The sequence below is a fragment of the Lissotriton vulgaris genome, chromosome 7 (genome assembly GCF_964263255.1).
Source record: "Lissotriton vulgaris chromosome 7, aLisVul1.2, whole genome shotgun sequence".
Lineage (NCBI taxonomy): Eukaryota > Metazoa > Chordata > Amphibia > Caudata > Salamandridae > Lissotriton > Lissotriton vulgaris.
The window spans coordinates 1,477,526,174-1,477,547,355 of record NC_141695.1 but is presented as its reverse complement, the minus strand read 5'-3'; the positions used below and the strand labels follow the sequence as shown (position 1 = coordinate 1,477,547,355).

The following is a 21,182-nucleotide window of genomic DNA, read 5'->3' as shown; positions in this document are numbered from 1 at the left end:
GAACAGTTCAGCAACCCCCTTTTGTTGAAACGTGTAATTTACACGGGCACAAGCTGTTACTGGACCTTCCTCCCTCTCCCCGGGAGGTAATTAGTGCCCGTCTGATCGAGCGATCGCTCTCCCTCCTTTTTGACGACTCCTCCTTCACCAACATGTGTATTTGTGGCTCTGGCTACTCCATGTACTCCACCATGAGACTCTGCAACCTCATAATCTCAGAGAGCGTTTCCCTTTTCGCCCATCTTGGGAATCTATGTGCACAATTCAGAACGCAACTATTATGGTACCACCATCTTGGCCCATACACCTGTAGAGTGGGTAGGAAAAGCAAGTTCTGCTCCAGAATATGACACTTTACAACGCACGTGTTACCATACGTCATTACAATGAATTATTTACATTGCAAAATCCATTAAAACGCATGTTGTTACAACGCATAATCTATTACAGAGCAATTACTATTCTAACTCCGCCGGCGCATTACTTTGGGGAATGCGTTGTAATGGATTATGCGATGTACTGACATGCGTTGTAATAGATTTCGTGTTGTAATGACACGCGTTAAAACGCGTGAGTTGAAAATGATGTTTTCCCCTGCTCCATGTAGAACCAGGGCCTTCTGACCAAACACTTAGTCCCTGCAGGGTGGCTACAATGCTGGAGCCAATAAGTGGAGCCTGACAAGCTATCACTTTTCTCTCCCCTGACATTTTTACAACAAACCTTTAAACATAGAAATGATTAATACACACCTGATATGGGAGCTCATTACACAGCTTTAGTGACAGGAGGGAAAAACTGCAAAAGCATGATACAGAATGAGGAGGATGGTGAACAACTGAAAGGGACAGAACAGAAGAACTAAGTTCTAAGTACCACCCTGTCTGTTGATATAATAGATAACAACAGTGTTGTATAGAGAATGTGAATGATTCCCTCGGCAATTTAAGGGAGTAATGCCTTTGTGACAAGTTGGACTACCAGAAGCTCCAGCTGCTTTTACTGGCAAGTCGTCCAAGTATGGAAACACGTGGACTCCTGACCATTGCAGCCAAACTGCTGAAACCACCAGCACTCTCTAAAAAATGCATGGTGTGGTTGCCATCCTGAATGCAAGGCTGTAAACTGATAATGCCTCAAGTAACATCTGTGGGCTGGGAGAACTGAAAGATAAAATATGGTCCTCAGGGGCACCCACCATATTGCCACATTCAACCCCAGAAAGAATTTTGGTAAAGGGGCAGGTTTTTGAACTTTTCTTGCCAAATAAACAAGTTCAGAAGTCACAAATTGGGAATAAGCCTCAGACCTCTGTCATTCTTGAGGACCAATAACTAAAGGGAGTATAGTCCCTTGCACCTGGAAAAGGACTTCCATCTAAAACATGAAGTACGTCCGGCGAAAGTACATTCTCGTGGATGGTAGATGAACCGGAGGGAGAGACTGGAAAGATAGCCCTTGTGAATTAGAAGAATGACCCAGCGAGCCATTGCAATCATCCCCCAATTTATGGAAAAGTGGGAGAACCCCCGACCCCACAGAAGATGGTGGTGTAAGGGCAGAGTCACAGACTAGTCAATTTGTTGCGGAACCTAGAACTAATTGCAATACAATTTCTGTGAGCGAATTCTTATTGAAAATTTTACGTAGAAAATGATGGTGAAAAGTCTACCACTCTATCATGACGCGTTATTCCAATATGGAGGATTTTTCAAAATTGCTGCCTATTATTTGAGATATAGGGTGTAATTGTTTATATGCCCATGTGTGGTATCATTTTATTTTATTTTTAAAACCCTGATTACGTCTAGAAAATGAAGTGCTCTCTCGGCTGGAGTATAGGGATTCTGAAAGAATGTTGGTAATGAAATGGTTTGGTTAACATGAAAATAAAAACCTTAGGGAGGAATTTCGGGTGAGTCCTCATAAGCACTTTGGAAGAGTGGACGACTGTGTATGGTTCGTGAGAACATAAAGCTTGGATCTTGCTAACGCTACATGCTGATGGTATTGCTACAAGGAAAGCGGGTTTCCAAGAGAGGTGTTGGAGAGATGCCATTGCTCAAATGGGTTCTGCATACTGCGTAAAAGGACTACATTAAGGGCCATATGTACGAACACATTTTTCCATAGACACAGAATGGGTAAAACCCTTTGATACATCTAGCCCAAAGCTCTCTGTGACCGGGCAGACCTGCACCCTGGGTCACAAGACGGCGAATCAGACTGGTGGACTGTTTCACCCCCATCACCCTCTCTTTTTGATCCTCAAGAGGATGACTGGTCCTGGGAAGTAGGTCGTAATACAGCCAAAGAAACAGAGCCGTGTGCCTTCAATTGGGCTTTCTATTGTGATGAAGCCTCGCCACCTTTGGACGTCACAGGAAGACCATTGGATAAAATGCAGGAAGAACACAACGTGGTGTGCAACGTCACCGACGTGAAGGAGGAGAACAGAGGAGCAACAGCGGTACGAGTTCCAAGAAGAATCACCCCGAAGGCAGTGTGGAGCAGCAGACGGTCGGAGACTCTCTTTCGGCGGAGCCAGTGCCAGGAGGCCAACGTTCCCTCTCATCCCCGAGCCACGCTCCTGGAGGCACGTGGCCTCTTCAGGTACGGGACCGGCTCTCGGCTGGGTGGGGAGGCGGGGACGCCCTTAAACGCCAGTCAGAGCTTTTCGCTAAAGCGGTTCCCGCGTACCCCCTCCCGTATCCCTAACTCCCTTTTCTTGTTTCACGGACACTGCACGCACACCCTGCCCCTCGAACGTAGCGCACTAAGAACAAAAGTGTTTCATGTGTCTCCCTCACCCCCTTCCCTGACATTTCGCGGTGCTCAGATAACAGCCCACTGACGGCTTTCTCTCTTTATTATTTCTTTTGGCGGACATACCTCCCCTGAACTGACGAGGACACCTGAGAAGACCTACCTTGCTGTGGAACTTGGGACTACCACCACCACGGATCCCGCCAAGTTTGCACCAGAAAAACTTACCAGTCGTAATAAGCGTGTCTTAAAAAAAATAAAACCTTGCCTACCTAGACCTAGCTTGCGCCCAGTTCATTCCACGCCGCCACACTCTCATGGAGGGGAAGGGAGCTCAATGGATGAAAAAATCTTATTCAAGCCCTCTAGGAAATCCTTGATGATGGGTATTTTGAAAAAAGAGGTTTGGTATAGACATTTCCTGTATGCAGTAAGAGCTGCCAAGTGAACTTTTATGAAGGAGAATTGCAGGCCAGATATTGCAAGGTGTAATAAGTATGGATGAATTATATCTTCTTGGCGAGTTGTAGGGTCCACACTTTTATAGGAACACCAAATGCAAAAATCCTTCCACTTCAAGGCATATGTTGATGGGTGGATGGCCACTTGGCCTTCTTCAGGATCTCCATGCAGTCTTATGGCAGGGTTAAATGTCCATACTGCAGCCAAACAAAAGGAGGAGAGATTGAGGTGTACCACCTGGATCCTGAATTTCGTCAGCAGGTCTGGTCTGCATGGGAGCTTGAGCTGTGGATGCTGTGACCAGTGAAGCAGGTCTGGTAACCACCACTGATTTGGCCACTCTGGAGCTATGAGGATCATCTTGGCTTTGGAGTGCGACCGCTTGATTAGGACTGCCAGGATCAGGGGACTCGGTGAAAAGGCATAAAGGAATTTGTAGGACCAGTCGATCCATAGGGCATTCCCCAGTGTCCCTGGTTGGTAGTACCTCGAGGCGAAGCCATTGTATTTTTTGTTTTGTGTGGTGGCAAACAAGTCAATGGTGGGTGTGCCCCACAGTCCGAAGATGTGATGAACAATGTCGTCGTTCAAGACCCATTCATGGTTGTCTTGCAGAATTTTGACGAGGGTGTTCGCCTGTGCATTCTACACACCTGGGAGGTAAGTCACTGTAATTTGTAGGTTTCATGTGATAAACCATTTCCATATTGTCTGGGCTTCTAGCAACAATGGCCTAGTCCTCGTCCTCCCCTCCTTGTTGAGGTTTTACATTGTGGTGGTACTGTCCGTCTGAACAAGCAGGGTATGTGACTTGAATGATAGACAGAAGGCTTTGAGTGCTAGATGGACCGCCCAAAGTTTGAGGAGGTTGATGTAATATGACATCTCCTTTGGTGACCATATGTCTTGAATTTGTAGATGATCCATGTGGGCTCCCCACTCCTGAAGTGATGCATCCGTCACTACGGTCTGAGAAGGAACCTGTTGATGAAAAGACATTCCTTGAAGCAGATTGGCAGGGGAACACCACCATTTGAGGGAATGTTATGCATGGAGGGACCGCTCTATCCCGTCTTCTCAATTGCCCGTTAGCTGATCCTCCTGCTCTTCGAGAAATTCTTGGAGAGGTTGCATGTGGAAATGGGCATTCAGAGTGAGGAAGATGCAAGAGGCCATCGAATCAAGGAGGGATGATACCATCCTCACCTTGGAATGAGATGCTGTCATAAGAAAGAGACATTTCTTAAGTATAAATAAGCTTCTCTCTTCCAATGGACACACGTTTGCTTGGACAGTGTCGATGGAGGCTCCCAGATAATGCAAGGTCTGAACAGGGATTGGTTGTGATTTGCTGTGAGCGACATGATGCTACAAGCGTAGTAGGAGGCCGCATGCCCTGTTAAAACGAAGCTGTGTTTCTTGAAAAGTTGACGCCTTTATGAGCCAATCGTCTAGATACGGATAGACGAAGACCCGGTGTTTGAGGTGGGCAGCCACGATTGCCATGCATTTCGAGAATGTTCTGGGTGCTGACTTTAGACCAAACTATACTACTCGGTATTGCTAGTGGTCCTGCCCCACCACAAACCTCAACAATTTCTGATGTTTCTTTGTAACTGGGATGGAAAAATAAGCATCCTGGAGATCGATGGAGCAGAGCCAATCCCATTAGTGGAGTTGGGGATAGATTTTATCTAAGGACAGCATCCAGAACTTTTCCCAACAAATCCATTTGTTGGCGAATTTGAGGTTGAGAATCGGTCTGAATTTGTTCTTGCCTTTTTTTCTGTACCAGAAAGTATCTGGGATAAATGCCTACTTCACGTTAATGGTGAGAAACAGCCTCCACCGCATGTTTTTGAATCAAGATATTGACTACTGATCTTAGCATCTTCAGATGGTGATTGGATGGCTTTGGTGGCACGTATGGAGGAGGTCTTGTGAACTTGAGACGATGTACATGCCAAACAATAATCAGAACCCAGGTGTCTTTAGTTATTTCTTGTCACTATGCCAGAACATGCAAAATACTTGCTCCTCCTGTCGTGGGTAATAGAAGAGTGGGACAGAACAATTCAAGTTTTTGTGCCTGTGGTAGGCTTTTCGCCTTGTGCTGGCTGTTGCAGGGCACTTTCCCTAGGCTCCCTTCACTGGTGGGTATAGGGTTGTTGCTGTTGTTATTGCTGTCGTCTTTGATACCATGGAGGGGTTGGAATCCTCAGAGTAGTATGGCCTCTGGTAAGGGCAAAATTATTTTCTTTGTTCCTCGGGCCTCTCAAGGCCGACGGCCTTAAGGATGTCCATTTCGGCTTTCATGCAAACCAATACATCATCCGTGTGGGTGCCAAATAGGGTAGAACCAGAGAATCCGTTGTTGTGACTCGTTTTAAAGATGTGAGATGGAGCCAAACATGTCTGAGGAGGGTCACACCATGGCAATATTCGTGAGCTACTAGAAGAAAGGAATCAGCAGACACACTTATTTTCCTGGTTGAAACCATCAAACACTTGTTCACTATTTCTAGGAAGTCCTCTCGCTTGTCTCTGGGCAGATCTTCAGCAAACTTCTAGACAGTCTCCCACAATGTCCTGTCGTATCGTCAGAGAAGAGCAGCTGCATTTGCTGCTTACATAGAAGTGGCAGCAGTACCAGAGGCTTAGCGGCTCACCGAATCCAACTTCTTGCTCTCCTTATCTGGTGGAATGAGGCAGGAGTAGTAGTGTGGATCCTGCTCAGGAGGGCTATACTATTTTAGCAGGCTTGATGGATCAGACTTGGTTGAGGCCTGCGTCAAGAAGAGTTCCAAGAGGCTTGGCACAAGAGAAAGGAGTGGTCTGGATGCTGTGCGTTGGTGGAGTGTCTCAATTATCACTGATGTCGTAGGAGAGGGCACCAACATTTGGATGTTTAATTTTGCCATTACTTTCAGTAGGACCTCATGAAAGGTGGTATTATCATCTTGAGGTGGTAATATCATCTAACAGGAGACTTTAGGTGGTGGACTGTCTGTCAGGGTAGGCAGGTAGCATCCTGTAGATGTGGAGGACGAATATCTGGAGTGATGGTGAGATTGTGACTGTGATTTGGATCTATGAGACCGACAACGATGTATGATGAGGTTGTCTTGATGACGAATGCCATGACCTATGTTGGCTGTGGGAACGATGGCGTATTCTGGAACATGATATTGGCATTGGATGAGATGGCTCTAAAAGAGGTGTTGGCGAAGTTGGATTTGATGCTGAAGACAGTGGAGCTGGCTGAGGAGGTGGTGGAGGCGGAGGAGGTAGTGAATGAGAGGTTGGCAAGACTAGAAGTGAAGATGGATAGTACATCCTGGAATAGCCAGAACATGGTGATGAAGAAATGCGTCTCCTCTTCCTCAGGCGTGTTCTGGGCGTCGACCTGCTCCATGACGTCAACCGTCTGTGATTCCTTGACGTTAATTGCCAGTGCCTCCTCAACATCGAACTGCTTCTCAACATCGAAAAGACTGAGTGCCTTAATGTTGACCTACTCCTCGACAGAGATCTGCGACTCTGTGTTGACGGCAGCTGAGACGTTGACCTATCCCGACTCAATGGCAATCTTCTTCTCTTTCTCAACGGCGAACCAGCTCTTTAGGGCAAACATTGTTGGTGTCGTACCTTGTATTGACAGGGAATAAGTTGGAAACCTCTTTTTGGATGTTCCATGTCCACCAGAGGTTGATGAAAGAGCCCTGATAGAGGACTGACCCTCTCCTCTCTCTGTAGGATCCCCTGCAGACTGCATCTGCTTCCTGTGCTGTTCTTCCACGCCCTGGAGGCTAATGTTCTTCCTATCACATAGGGTTTGCCTGGAAATGTTCCAGCAGTGTTGAAAATCTTTAGGAAGATGACTTACTGGAAGACAAATGATACAGACATCATGGGGGTCTGTTTTGGCTTTCTTTCTCCCACAGGAAAGGCATTTAGTAAATAAAGATGGCATTTTTAAAGACATTCCTGTCAGAAAACTGCAAAAAATTCAAGGGAGAGCTGAAAGACATTAAATAAAATTGTTTTCAATAAAATTCACGAGTGAATTTTGAAGAGAAAGGCCTTAGAAATGCAGCACTCGATGCTTCTAGGTCATGTCAGCAGGTACCAGAAAAAAGACCCGAGGTACCTGCCTCTTGCGAAGTATGATGGGATACTGGAGGTTTCCGGGTTCTAAAAGGCACCACGTCTATTTTCAACCTTTATAGTGGAAGCCTATAGGGCTACACTGTCCTAGGCTCTCTTATTTCCATACTCTACTAAAAGAGGGTTTGTGAAAGACATTCATAGTGTTATACAAAGACATCATGCATTTATATGCATAGACAGTTCTCCTGGCACCTTTTTAACTACAAAATGAAGAATTTGGCCAATGTGGCCTTCTCCAATAAACTGCATAAAATTGTTCTTTCTTATGTAACTCTGAAGGCCTTCCCGAAGAAAGGTGAACATCTACACTAAAGAAAATATATTGATAAGGGTGCTCTGGGGTTTCTGCACGTGGGCGGGAATATTCAATGTTTATGACTATACATGGAAATACCCTATGAAAGAACTTGTTGTTGCTGCTTTCGACCCCTAGATACATCCCTGAATGAAAGGACATGAAAGGAACAGTATGTTTCCTGGGGTGCCTGGATCGACTGAGAGGGTTAGCTCTTCTGGAACTACATTGCCCAGGATATCCTCAAATCTTTCTGTACTGGTACTGCCTTGCTAGAGAGGCTAGGCTCAGCAAGCCAGCCATAGATCTACTTTTCTTTAAGCCTTCTCTCCAAACAGCTACTTATCATCGTAGGGCATGCCTATGAAGGCAGAAAATGATTTCCTCGTGCAACATTGACAGGATTCATGAGAGTCTATAGTACATAGTGCATCTTATTGGCCTCTACAGGATAAATTTGGAGGACTAAAATCCAGCTTCAATAACTATGCAGAAGGTCAGATGCCTGTTATGGATTTACAAGAATAAATGACAATACCACCCAACACCTTGCTACTCTCTTGTCCAAATTACTTATTTTGTGCAAAACCGTTTGAGACTTGTTTGTCCAGATTTCACAGTAATGAGAAATTAGGAGTCAATTTTTCTTACGCTGTAAACAATCAATTAATTTGCTTCTAGATTCCGATCAGACTGGGAATGGGTAAAGTTAAAAGAAAATAATGGTACTGTTCTTAATTTTAACAAAGTGTTTACATGCCTCTGAGAACTTGCTAACTTGCAGAAGATGTAGATGCCAGTTGCATTAGAGTGCAGCACAATCAGAGGTTTAATTTAACACTACTATCAGAAAGAGACGGTTAAGTGTTTTTGTGTCACACCTACCTCAGGATCTCCTCAATGTAACCAGGTAAAGGCGGATCATTTAAGGGGTCGCCCAGTCTGCTTGCTGTGGCTAGAGCAATTTTCAAAGTCTAAAGTGAATGAAAGAGAAAATAAGAGTTACGAGAGATATGCTGAGTTAAGTAAAGAGTAGGGAAAGATGGAATTTATTTTGGGGACAGTGGTGAAAACAGTTAAAATTAAAAACATTGTGTCCCTAAACCCACTGTCAATTATGTGAAGCTGCCACATAATTTACTCAACACTGACACTTATCTGCAGAGGTATCAGGTGCCGCTCCTCTGGTCAATCACTGCAAACTACAATGCGTTAATTGGGAAACAATTCTTATGGTGCTTACTCTAGTTTGTGCCATTAAGATAATATTAGGATGAATGTTTCACTGTACTTCTGGCTAGGCGTAGTATAAATACAATTTGAGAAGTAGAGGGTCTAGTATTGGGAAAGTCCGGTGGTTGCCTATTTCTAATGAGCGTATGCCAATACTTTCTCATACCAAATTCCCCCTATCGTCCGCTCCCTGTGGGGACTGTATCTGCTCAGTAAGAGGGGAAATCTGAAGCACAGCAAGTGATCTGAGCCACACACATCCATACAAAGCTCCTTAACCGCATCGCTGCGGCGGTCATTTTTGCGCTGCACAGCTTTTTTACAAAAGCCGCGTTACATGACGAGCTCAGCTCGTCATCCGCACACGCCCCCCGTGGCTGATGACGAGCTGAGCTCGTCATCAGCATCGAAGGGGTTAATCACCTCCCTGTCACATCGTCTACAGGTGAAAAAGTGGCCAGTAGCCATGGATGTGGTCTGCAGGGCAGAGGAGGCGTTAACAGAAGGACGTTCTCTATATAGACCCATCAATCAACTACATCATCTCTGGCTCCTTGCCACAGTAAGTGGTCTAGCGGGCCTTTAATACATTATTGTGGCAGCAGGGTGGGGCAACTCTTTGTCTTTCTGGGCAAGTTGTTCAACACCTCAGTTGCTTGTTGGTACCACATAGAAAGGGCAGGTGTGCACTGATGCTGGCATAGACAGGAACACTTGTAAATGATAATGAAGTGCAAAATAACAGAATTAACAGTTTAATATAAAAAATGAATAATTGAAAGATCAGAATGAAAAATGAATAATCAAAATATAGAAATTTAACAAGAGGCCATAAAAAAGCAGTAAAATCTGAATACTAATTTGAGTCATCTTGACCTTTCCAGAAAGAGTGACTGGAAAAAAGTATGAACACTAAGATCATTACCAACCACAATAAATGCAGTGACTGATACTCAGAGAAGTATGAAGCCATATAACAGAGAATAAAACAGCGTATGAACTTACTGTTTTGATCGATAAGCTTTAACGAATGTGCAAAATATTAATTGCTTCCTAAAAAATTCCAACCTCTCAAAAAAACAGAAGCAGCTCCCATAAAATTGACAGCTCTGTTTGAAAGTGATATTGGTTTCACCAACTAACCAATGTTATTTAATTTTAGTAAAAGCAAATTGTCAAAAACACTTTGGAACATGGTTCCTTGTAGCTGTGTAAATATATCTTATTTAGCAATCATTTACAGCTCCAACACATGCACTGGTACAGAAGAGATTTAAATGCACCATTACCGACCTAGACTTCCAAAAATAAAAGGAGCGTTCCAAGAGGCTCCATTTCAAAATGCATTCTTTTTAATTCGAAATAAGTCGGTCTTGATGCTTGTACGTAAACCCCTCACCCCCTCTTTGTTTCCTGCCTAATTTAGAGGATGGCGAAGGCAGTGTTCCTGACACCAGACCACCACCTTCCCCTATATGGAGTACCCGTTGGGCAGCTGCAGGAAGGTTGTATATTGCAATGGACCGGGATATCCAAGTGGCCAGTCTAATGTCATTTCCACTAGTGCCTATTCTGTGCAAGACTGCAATGATACATTGCACAGAAAGTGAGAAAATTACATTTAGGATTTGTGAGAAATCTCTCAAGGGTATTAGATAAATTTGAAATATGGGTCCAAGAGACGTACTCCCTCATTGAGGATACATTTCCACGACCACTTGGTCCCAAGAAAGGGAGTGAGGCCTGAGGGTAAGCGCACATCTGCATTTGGTGGGGCCTACTGGAGAATGTGTTAGTAGGGTGGAAGTTTGAAAATATTTCACGCCTTGAAGTGGCTCCCACCATGAAGAGGCCCAACACACCGTTGGGCTCCACATAACCTGCTTTTTGTGCAGTACAACATTACAGAGACATAGAGAATTCCATTGTATTTCTACTTTCTTTAACATGACATTTCGAAATGTAGTGACATTTAGGTAGCTTGGTCATCAATTTTGATAGTTTTCTAAAGATTTCTCTAACTTGCACATTATCCTCGGTGCAAAGCAAGGCCTGCTGCAATCGTTTGGAACTCTGTTAAAGGTTTGAGAGTATACATGAAATAAAGATGTCATGAAATTTGAAGCAATGTAGAGCCTGGTTTTAGGCACCTGCTTATATTCAGTAGCACAAAAGTGAAAAGCATTGTTATGTGATCACATTAGACCCGGGCGACTACTTCACCATTTTACATGCACACGTTTTCAAGTTGACATCTTTCTTGAATGTTGACATTTGACAAACATTTGCTTGCGTGTCTGTGAAATGGCTATGCTTACTTTTCTTCATAATGAAAAAACAACAATTGATGGACAGAATGCAGAACAATGTCATACATTCACCCCACTACAGAGATCTGGGCCTAAATCCATCGTTTTTTTGCTCACCATTCCATCCCAGTTTGAACCCAGCTATATGCAAATCAGTCTTGACCCTGTGCCCAATGGAAACAGCCCAGCCCGAACTGCCAGGCCAGGTGCTCCCTGGACTGGAACCAAGCATCCTAGGATCAGTTTCAGGGTTTCACCCCTCATCATCCAGGATAGCTTTTCTCTAGTGGCATGGAGAGCACGGGACCTTCTGGACATTTCTTTGTAGGCATATTATCAGAGCCTTGAACATTGTGTGCAAGGGCTAAGTTTACTGCGCAAAATGTTATTATTCTCCTCTCAGCGACAACTCTGTAACAATCGGGTCAATAATGGCGAATCAATAATGGCTTCGGCATGGTATTTAAATAAACAACATCACTCCTTTATTTAGACAGAGGAGCATTTCGCTGGCACTGTCGATGTCGCACCATGCTGAATTTCCAGCCCAGCTGAATCCTGTTTACCTCCAGAGAAGGATGGCACCCAGCTCAGCACCAAGACAGGCTCCCAGATTAAACATACCCACAGGTAATTGGGGAGTTAGATCATCCAACAGGCATTCTGGCAGATTCACCCAACCTGGGTATACTAGGATAGGGAGCGCTAGGTAGGAGCGCAAATATAACTATACTTATATGGAAACATATATTCTATGCAACAGTACAACAGCTGAACTGTTTATTTTCCTTATCATTCTTGTGATGCTGATTACTCCGTTTTGCTTTATTCTATTGATAATTGCGGCGCACGTATTTTACACAAGAATCTTATTGCTTCAATAAATATTTGAAATGCCAAGTCGAGTATTTCTTTTGTCTCCCTTTGGGCATGCATGAGTTATCAAATGAAAGGGTACTAGATCTGTTTTCACGATTTCCTTGTGAAGTCAGGGTTGTCATGTTTTGAGGTTGCACATACCACCGGTTAACTTGCTAGGTTAGAGGTACTGTGCGTGGACTCAGTCTCACATAGTTTTGATGTTTATGTTGTCCAACAAATGCACTGTTTTACTAAGAAAGTATGAACCGTATTACATCAGGAACAAAATACTAACTTTCACTTTCTGAAGGTTAATGCTTCTTAATCTAGGAGTCATAACTACCCCTTCACACCACAAAAACAAGTTACCAATAAACAGCCTGTTCCACAAGTTTAGTGGACACAAACAGATTCCACACATTAGTAAATGCTCCTTATATTCTAATACACTGTGCTTCATTACAGGTCTCGACATCTGAGCTCTTTTACAGGATTTGCTTATTCACGCAACAGACATTAGTACCCATTTTTCAGAACTGGAAGGCGCATGCAGTCACAAAAGTGGCTTTAGCGTTTAGTGAGGCGCCTCCCATAACACATATTTCAATGCTGCAAAATTAGCACTTACATAATGGAAATCTGGAAGATCCCTTATTAGCATGGAAGCATTGCCCCATACAAATAGAGGAAAGTTTTTGCCTGTGTGAAAGGTCCACATTTTAAAGAATGGTGCCTATGGCCAAAGGCCAGACAGAGTTAAATGTTCCCTATCAGGAATGCACTGCACATTCAGCGCACCCCAGAGCATTGTTTGGCAGGAGTCACAGATGGAACCAGGCTCCCCACTGGAGGGGGAGGATGATGCACAGTAGTTTAAATTGTGGAGCTGTGAGCTGCTCTCTTCTAATTGGTTGGTGGGGTTGCTCCTGCACAGAAATGAACTGTGGAATATGTCCATGAGTGACCAGCACTCTGCTCCTCAAAGGTATCTTTTAGGTGCCAGAAGTGTGGACCCTGTCTGTTAGGAATGCATCTACCTTTTTCGGAGTTTTCAGGCCTCCTCATGTTTTGGTAATGCAGAAATATACCCATGTTGAGACGGAAAAGTCCTCTGCATGGTAATGGATGTATACCTCTGCCCTGAGTGTCCTACTGTACCGATGTCTGGATCCCTAATGCTTACTTTTGTTGTCACAGGCAAACACGGGCCATGTGTGCACAGCATGATATAGTCCTGTCTCATGGACTGTGGTTTTGTTGGACCTGGAAGGGTGCCCAGACTGCTACCCTCATAGTGGGGGAAGGCTACTGCCTTCGCTAGGAGTTAATCTGTGTTACTAGTGTGAGGCCTACAGACTAAACTCACCTTTAAAAGATCTGCTGCTGCATGCGTACCTCACCCTTGGCCTACATCAGGTTGGTGTGAAGTGCTGTGCAGTACAGAAGGTGTATTTACGCTGAGTGTATGTGTACCTGGGGAGGGGTCCACACAGGAACAATGCAGTACTGAACAAGGCGTGCATGATGTATTCATGTGCCTGAAGTGCACGTTCCCAGGAGTGGAACACTACCTGAAGGATGTAAAGCTGTGTAGTGTGTGCAAGAGAAGTGCATGTACTGGGTTTATGTGAACCTGTGTGTGGTACAAGACATAAAGGTTGCAGTATGTGCATAATAGGTGTATGTGCTGGGTTTATGTGTGCCTATGAGCAATACAGGACATAAAGGAAACAGTACTTGGCAGTGGGCACATGTTGAATGCAAATGCTAGACGTATGTGTGCCTCTGAATGATACATAACACAGAGGATACCGTACTGTGCAGTGCGAGTATGATGTATACATGCACTGGGTGTATGTGTGCCTGTAGATAGTGCAATACATAGAGGGTCCTGTGATCCATTTTATGAGAACCAGGCCTGCATGGTGAAACATGGTGGGGAGAGAGAGAGATCCCCAAATAGTTTAGTAGTTTGCTGCATTCCTGTAAGCTGGGTGGGGCACACACTGGGGAGGGGAGGACCACGCTTCCCCTGTACACTTCAAAGGGGGCTACATCATTCAGTGAGAGGTCACAAGGAAGAAGCCTGGGCACCTGTCAGGAAGGAGATGGGGCTGATAAGAAAATCATAAAGAGTGGGCTGAGAGCTCGGGCTAACCTTTGATGCACATATTACTATGGCTGACATTCAGGTGTGAACTCTAGTCACTCCCATTGCCTGTGCAGTGGGATTATCAGCTTTGGAGACATCTCTTGTGTGACAGACTACTTTTCAAGAGGAAGAGGAAGCAGAGGACTATGCACATCAAAAGAAACAGAACCCCAACATATAACTTCAAAGACTCAGACCCTAACTTACATTTGGTGTCTGGAAATGGACTAAAAGAAGGGGAGTTTGAGACTCCAGAAATTATCATCCGCCAAGCCGCCAGATGAGCTGTGTGAGGAGCGGAAGCTCTGCAAGACTTCTGACTGTGACCAGGACTGGTGGCAAAGGCCAGTTAGTCTCCCTGCTGGGTGAAGGGACATCACCCAGGTAATCCAAAGTCATCTGCCTTGAAGCCTGGAGCACCATTGGCTGCCTGCTTGGCAAGACCAGTGTGCCCTGTGGGGGAAGAGAAGAGCTTTGTAAGGAGCAAGTTTCAGTAGGGAGCCTGGTCAAGTGTGCGAGATGTCAAGTAACGGTTGCTGCACCATTCAGATTGTAGCCTATGTGCAGGACTGAGTTGACAACCCCCCATATGCCAGGAGAGGGCTTCTGTGCAGACAGCCATGGTAAACTGCTGTGCGGTCAGGACCAACGCCTTGTTAATTAGTGGTGCATGACCCCATGTGCCAAAAGGGGCTGCCATGGTGAAAGACTGCCATGTGCTAGGGGTTGCTGCCTTGGATAACTTTGCCACCTTGGCCAGACTGGAGCCGATGGACAGCGAGCAGTGGTGATCCGTAAATCACAAGAAGTAATTTTGATTGTGACTGGTTTGGACCTGTAGGATACATGAAGAGGGCGTGGAAGCACCATCACTCAAGCATGGGACCAAGAACAGGAACACCTCTGCCACAAACCCCCCTCCTTCAGGAGTGCGAGAACACTTACCCTGCAGGAGAAGCCAAACTAAACCTACGATCACTGCACATTGCGGAACGGCAAATGTCCAACACATGCCTGAGACAATGCAGTAGAAACGTCCTTTGTACTGGTGTAATGGGCTCTCACACCTTCCCGGGATTTCTTCTTGGAAAAAGCATAGCAGAATCTATTGCAGAGAACTATTCAGTGGGAAACTGTCTGCTACTGAATCGCCCCTCCAGGAGCTGGCACAACCCAGGAAAATGTGATAATTTACCTGAAACTTAGTCCTGGCAGCATAAAAACTGAGAGTCCTTGGAAGATCCTGACTACATAGCAGGTCCTTTTCCTTGGTGGGATGAGGAGGGGGGTAAAGGATAGAAATGGTGATCAACTCACTCACATGAATGGGAGAGACTTCTTTGGAAAGAGGGAAGCTTTTGTCCACAAGATCAGCTTGCCTACAAAAAATTAAGTTGAAGGAGGATGAATTGACAATGCCTGCACAGAGCTGACAAGATGCGCTAAAGTAACAGTGATCAGAAGACTGTTTTCAATGTGAGCAGCCTCAAGGGGCATCCATACAGAGGCTCAAATGTGCCAACATCAGGAAATTGTGCACGAAATTAAGGTTCTACTGTGGAATAACAATAGGGCATTTACAAACAATTGGATTAACTCCTTCAGAAATCCCATAGAAGGCTGCTCCTGTAAACATCAGAAGATCAAAAGGAATGGCAAATAAACTTACCAGGACCCAGAGCAAAGCCTTGCTAAGCAAGAGGGGATCAACTTCTTTCTCAGTGTACCAAACTATGAAAAAGGACCATCACCCAGAATAGAAAGACTCTGTACAAGAACATCAATATGATCTAATGATGACCCCAGATTCTGCAGGCAGGAAAAACAAGCTTGGATTGCTCAGATCACTCTCCAGTAATGAAGATGGAGGCTTGCCCCTCCCATTGTGAGAGGAAGTTTGCTCAGAGCAGAAGGATACTGGGATAAGGACAGCAGATCTCAGCTACACACCTTAAACTCCGGCATGATTAAGACTATCTGTGTGTGCTCTTGATGTAGCATCCTCAGAACCAGAGGAATTAAAAGAACTGGGAGGAAATGAGTAGTGGAGACAGAAGTCCCACCTAAGAAGTAACTGTGTCCCAACATTCCCTGCAACAGAAACTACAGAGAGCAGAAAAGCAGGCAGTGTGAGTTCTCATCAGTGACAAACCGTTCCACTGGACAGGTTCACCAGACTGCAAAGATAGATAAGATGTCAATGACTGAAACCATCCGCTCGAATGCTCAGGAGCCTACAAGATGTTTCACAATCAGTGGCTGTTTTAGTAGGGTTTTGGTTAAGTGAGTTGGTGGCTGAATTGTAGATTAAATATCTGTGTGAATAGATGTATTTCTGAGTGAGCAGATGTATGAGTGCTTGTACGGTTGTGTGAATGAGTATGTAAGTATTTGTGTAGGTGTGTAAGTGAGTGTTTGCATGGGTGAGTGACTGGCTGTGTTAAGAGGCTGTATTGGTGAGTGAGTTGGTGTGTGAGTGGCTGTATAGGTCAATAAGTCGATGTGTGAGTAGCTGTATGGGTGAGTGTGACTGTGTAAGTGGCTGTATGTGTAGGTGACTGGTTGTATGAGTAGCTGTATGGTGAGAGAGTGGTTGTGTGAGTGGCTCTATGGATGAGTGAGTAGTTGTGCAAGGATTTGTATGGGTCTGTGAATGGGTATGTGAGTGCTAGTATGGGCGTATTAGAGGTCATATAGGGGTGTGAGTATTTCTGTGGATGATGTCATCAGTGAGGTCACTGACCATGTCATGAGAGATATAGTATGTGAGGTCATATGCAACACCATGTGGGGGAGCAGTTTATAGTAAGCTCAGCTGAATAAAATTGCTTAATTTCAGTGGTTTTATTAGAGTGAAATCAGAGCCTAATTATAAAGTCTCTCTAATCTTTGTTTTTTTAAGGGGATTTCTAAGTTAATTTTTTTTTATTTCTTAACTGTAACCACTAACCTTTGACAGTGATTGTGTGAGTGAGCACATTAGTGTCTCAGTAGGTCTGTGAGTGGGTACGGGAAAGTCTAAGTGGGTCTGTCAGTAGGTGTATGAGCGTGTCATCGGGTCTGTGAGAGAGTACATGAGTCTCTGAGTGGGTGTGTGCATGAGTGCATGAGTCTCTGTGTCAATCAATAAATTGTTGGTAAAGAGCGCTACTCATCCGTGAGGGTCTCAAGGCGCTGGGGGTGCAGCTCCGGTTCAGTCGAAGAGCCAGGTCTCGAGTTTCTTCCTGAAAATTTGCAGGGTCGGGGAGTGTATGATGTTAACTGGGAGCTTGTTCCAGGTTTTGGCTGCTCTCCCGCCTGCTCTGTTTCTGCAGATGCGGGGGTCTCTGCTAGGGTGAGGTCGGCGGAGCTCAGGTTCCTTTTGGGTATGTGGAAGGAGACACTCTCGTTGAGGTATTTGGGTCAGATGTTGTGGAGGGATTTGTAGGCGTGGTGAGGAGTTTAAAGGTTATTCTCCTCTCGACGGGGAGCCAGTAGAGGTCTCGTAGGTGTTGGGTCATGTGTTTGTGCTGTGGAGTCCCAAGGACGAGTCTGGCTGCGGCGTTCTCGATCGTTTGGAGCCTGTATAGGAGGGTTCTGTTGATTCCCGCGTAGAGGGCGTTGCTGTAGTCCAGTCTGCTAGTTATGAGAGCATGGGCGACGGTATTTCTGCATTCTGGGGATATCCATTTGAAGGTCTTTCGGAGGATGCTCAGGCAGTTGAAACTGGAGGAGGCGACAGAGTTGATCTTGCAGGTCATGGTGACGGCTGAGTCAAGGGTGATGCTGAGGTTTCATGTGTGGTCTGTGGTGGTGGGTGGAATCCCAAGGGCGAAGGCCAGCAGGTGTTGTCCCAGGTGGAGTTGGAGGGTGCTAGGATGAGGACCTCGGTCTTACCGAGTTGAGTTTCAGGCAGCTATCTTTCAACCAGGCTGCAACGTCTTTCATCCCTTCCTGTAAGCGTAGTCTGGTGTCTTGGGGGTTCTTCGTGAGAGGATGAGCTGGGTGTCATCGGCGTAAGAAAATATGCTGAGTCCATGCTGTCTGGCGATGGCAGCGAGGAGGACCATGTAGATGTTGAAGAGCGTGAGGCTGAGCGATGATTCTTGAGGTACTCTGCAGTTGATCTCTGTGGATTTGGAGAGGAAGGAAGGGAGACTGACCCTCTGGGTTCTGCTGGAGAGAAAGGATCAGATCCAGTTGAGGGCGGTTCCTCAAATCCCTGCGTCGTGAAGTCTGGCTGCGAGTGTGCGATGTGAGATGGTGTTGAAAGTTGCGGAGAGGTCTAGGAGGATGAGGGCCCCAGTGTGCCCCTGGTCGAGTAGCATGCGGATGTCATCAGTGGCAGCGAGGAGGTCTGTCTCGGTGCTGTGGTTGCTGCGGAATCCGGACTGGGAGGAGTCTAGGATGGAGTTATGTTCGATGAAGGAGGTCAGCTCAGCGTTCACTAGTCTCTCGGTGACTTTGGCTGTGAAGGGAAGGAGAGAGATGGGCCGGTAGTTTTTCAGGACTGTCGGGTTGGCTGTGGGCTTCTTGAGGAGGGGCTTGACTTCCGCCCGCTTCCAGTCGTCTGGGAAGATGCCGGTTTTGAAGGATTTATTTTGAAGAAGGCGTTGATGGTCCGTCCTAGTTCGAGTGCGATGGCGGCGGCGGCATCCCTGTGGTAGATGTGAGGGCACAGGGGTCCGTGGGGGCTCCTGAGTGGGTGTTTTTCATGATTGCGGCGATGTGCTCAACTATGGCGGGCTTCCAGGTGGTGATGGTCGGCACCTAGTCGGCGGTGGGGAGGGGGGTGGTGTCCGTCGTCTGTTCAATGAAATTGTCGTAGAGGGCCTTGATTTTCAGGTGGAAGTAGGAGCTGAGCTTGTTGCATAATTCCTGGGATGGTGTGGCATCCGTGGCTTAGCTGGGGCGTTTGGTGATTTGCTGTATGACGTTGAAAAGTTCTTTGGCATTGGTGTGGATTTTCTTCTTGATGAAAGTCTCCTTGATGTCTCTTATTCGCTGATGGTATTTCCTCAGAGCGTTCCTGTGGTTGTTCAGGTTTTCTGGCATCGCCAGGTCTTCTCGAGGTGTCTGCAGGAGCGCCTGGCTTCTTTGAGTTGAGTGGTGTACCAGGTGGGCTTCGGGGAGGCATTGTTTGGCAGGATGGGGGAGGGATGCGAGCTTGTCGGTGCAGTTGGAGATCCAGCGGTGAAGTTCTTTTGCTGCGGAGTTGGCGTCTGTCGTGGCGCTGAGAGGATCTAGGAGAAGGGTGGTGTTGAGGTGTTCCTCTGTGATCTTGCTCCAGTTCCTTTGTGGCGGGCACAGGAGGGTTTGGGTGCGGTGGTGGTTTTGAAGGTGAAGTGTACGCAGTGGTGATCCGTCCAGAGGGGCTGCAAGCTGAGGCTGAAGCGGACGCTGGTCCCTCCGGCGAAGATGGGGTTGAGGGTGTGTCATGCCCTGTGATAGGGGGTGGTGACGAGCTGCTTCAGTCTGAGGTTGGAGAGGTTGTCGAGGACGGAGGTGGAGTCGGGGTCGCTACGGTTGTTGAGGTGGAAGTTCAGGTCTCCAAGTAGGATGTAATCCGTGGAGGTGATGGTGTGGGGTGCGATGAGGTTGGAGATGGTAGTTGCGGACTGGGTACGAGGTCCCGGGGTGGGTGCATGAGTGTCTCATTGAGTCTCTGAATGGGTGTGAGTGTCTGAGTAGGAGTGAGTCACAGAGGTCCCGCCAGACCTGGAGGTCTTCCTCCACTTTCTCATCCCGCCTGTTTATATTTGTGTGTCTCCTCTGCCAGAGCCCACTCCTGTACGTCCCTATGCCTGTGTTTGAGCTTGGGTGTAGGTTGGCCCATCCAAGTGATGACCAGTGCTAACTGCAGGAATATTTAGGTCATTAAGGCCCTTTGGCCACTTAACATAACCAGTAGGCAATTCAAAGGAGTGCGTTCTATTCTGAGGTGGGTATTCCTCTTTAAGTCTGTCACCACCCGAGTCCAGTTGTCCTGCATTGTCCGGCATTGCCAGACCAGATGCAGAAAGTATGACCCTCTGCTAACGCAGTGTGGGCAACTTTACCGTTGAGTTGAGGATATACAGTGAAGATCTATGGGGGTAATTAGGTCCTATGTAGGAAATTATAGTGTACAGTTTGAAGTAGGAATTACAAGAAACTGTGTGGGTGAGGTCACAACTTTTGGTCCATTCCCCATCTTCCAATGGAGAGTCTTAGTTGGCATCCCACGCTATGCAGCCCAAAGCGGGGGCCCACCGCATCTGCTCGCATTGCCTTGTATAGTAGTGCGATCATATGCTGCCCTGCACCACTGGAAATTAACATGTCCACAGTATGGGTAGCTAGAGGTGGTTCACGCTGGGCCAGGTCTCCCAACAAGTTACAAACAACCTCCTTCCATGCTTGAAAGGAAACATTGTCCATCATTTGACTAACAGGAAGCAAAGTCCAGATTGGGAGTTCTCAGTGGAATGGGGCTCACTTCAAAACTGTCTCAGCAAAGCGTTACCATATATTTGTGGTCTGACGGACTACGGATGGCATATCTCTAGCGATTCCCTCCGTTAGTATTTTGGGTAGGCAATCAGATTCCACCAACCCTTTTAAAAAAGCACTTTCCCTAGTTTTCAACCTCAACCAGCCACTGAGTCGTGTTTGGAGGAGCGTGGCACAATAGTACAGATCAAGTCTCAGCACCTCCAGTCCTCCTCCTTTGTACCGTCTGGTCAGCGTGGTCTGGGCAACTCGGCTGTGTCGACCCACCAACAAAAGTGAAATATGGATGGTGTTTTGGCAACAGCTAGTGAAATGTACACATTTATGACATGTTCAATATGTCCACAGAGCTATGGTGCATTACGAGCACATGCGTTTTGTAAACATTTACATCAATTAGCTGGACAAAAGCAATACAAAATTAGGTTGAGCAGTACTATAGTAGTTACCCTCCACTACATAA

At 46.1% G+C, this 21,182-nt stretch overlaps 1 protein-coding gene across 1 annotated transcript in view; it reads right to left on the bottom strand.

The window, feature by feature from the left end:
• GGT7 (gamma-glutamyltransferase 7) overlaps window positions 1–21,182 on the bottom strand; it is a 377,510-nt gene that overhangs the window by 101,654 nt on the left and 254,674 nt on the right. Inside the window, exon 10 of the mRNA XM_086932278.1 lies at window positions 8,579–8,667. Within this exon, the coding sequence (XP_086788404.1) occupies window positions 8,579–8,667 (89 nt within the window). The remainder of the gene's footprint in view (window positions 1–8,578; window positions 8,668–21,182) is intronic.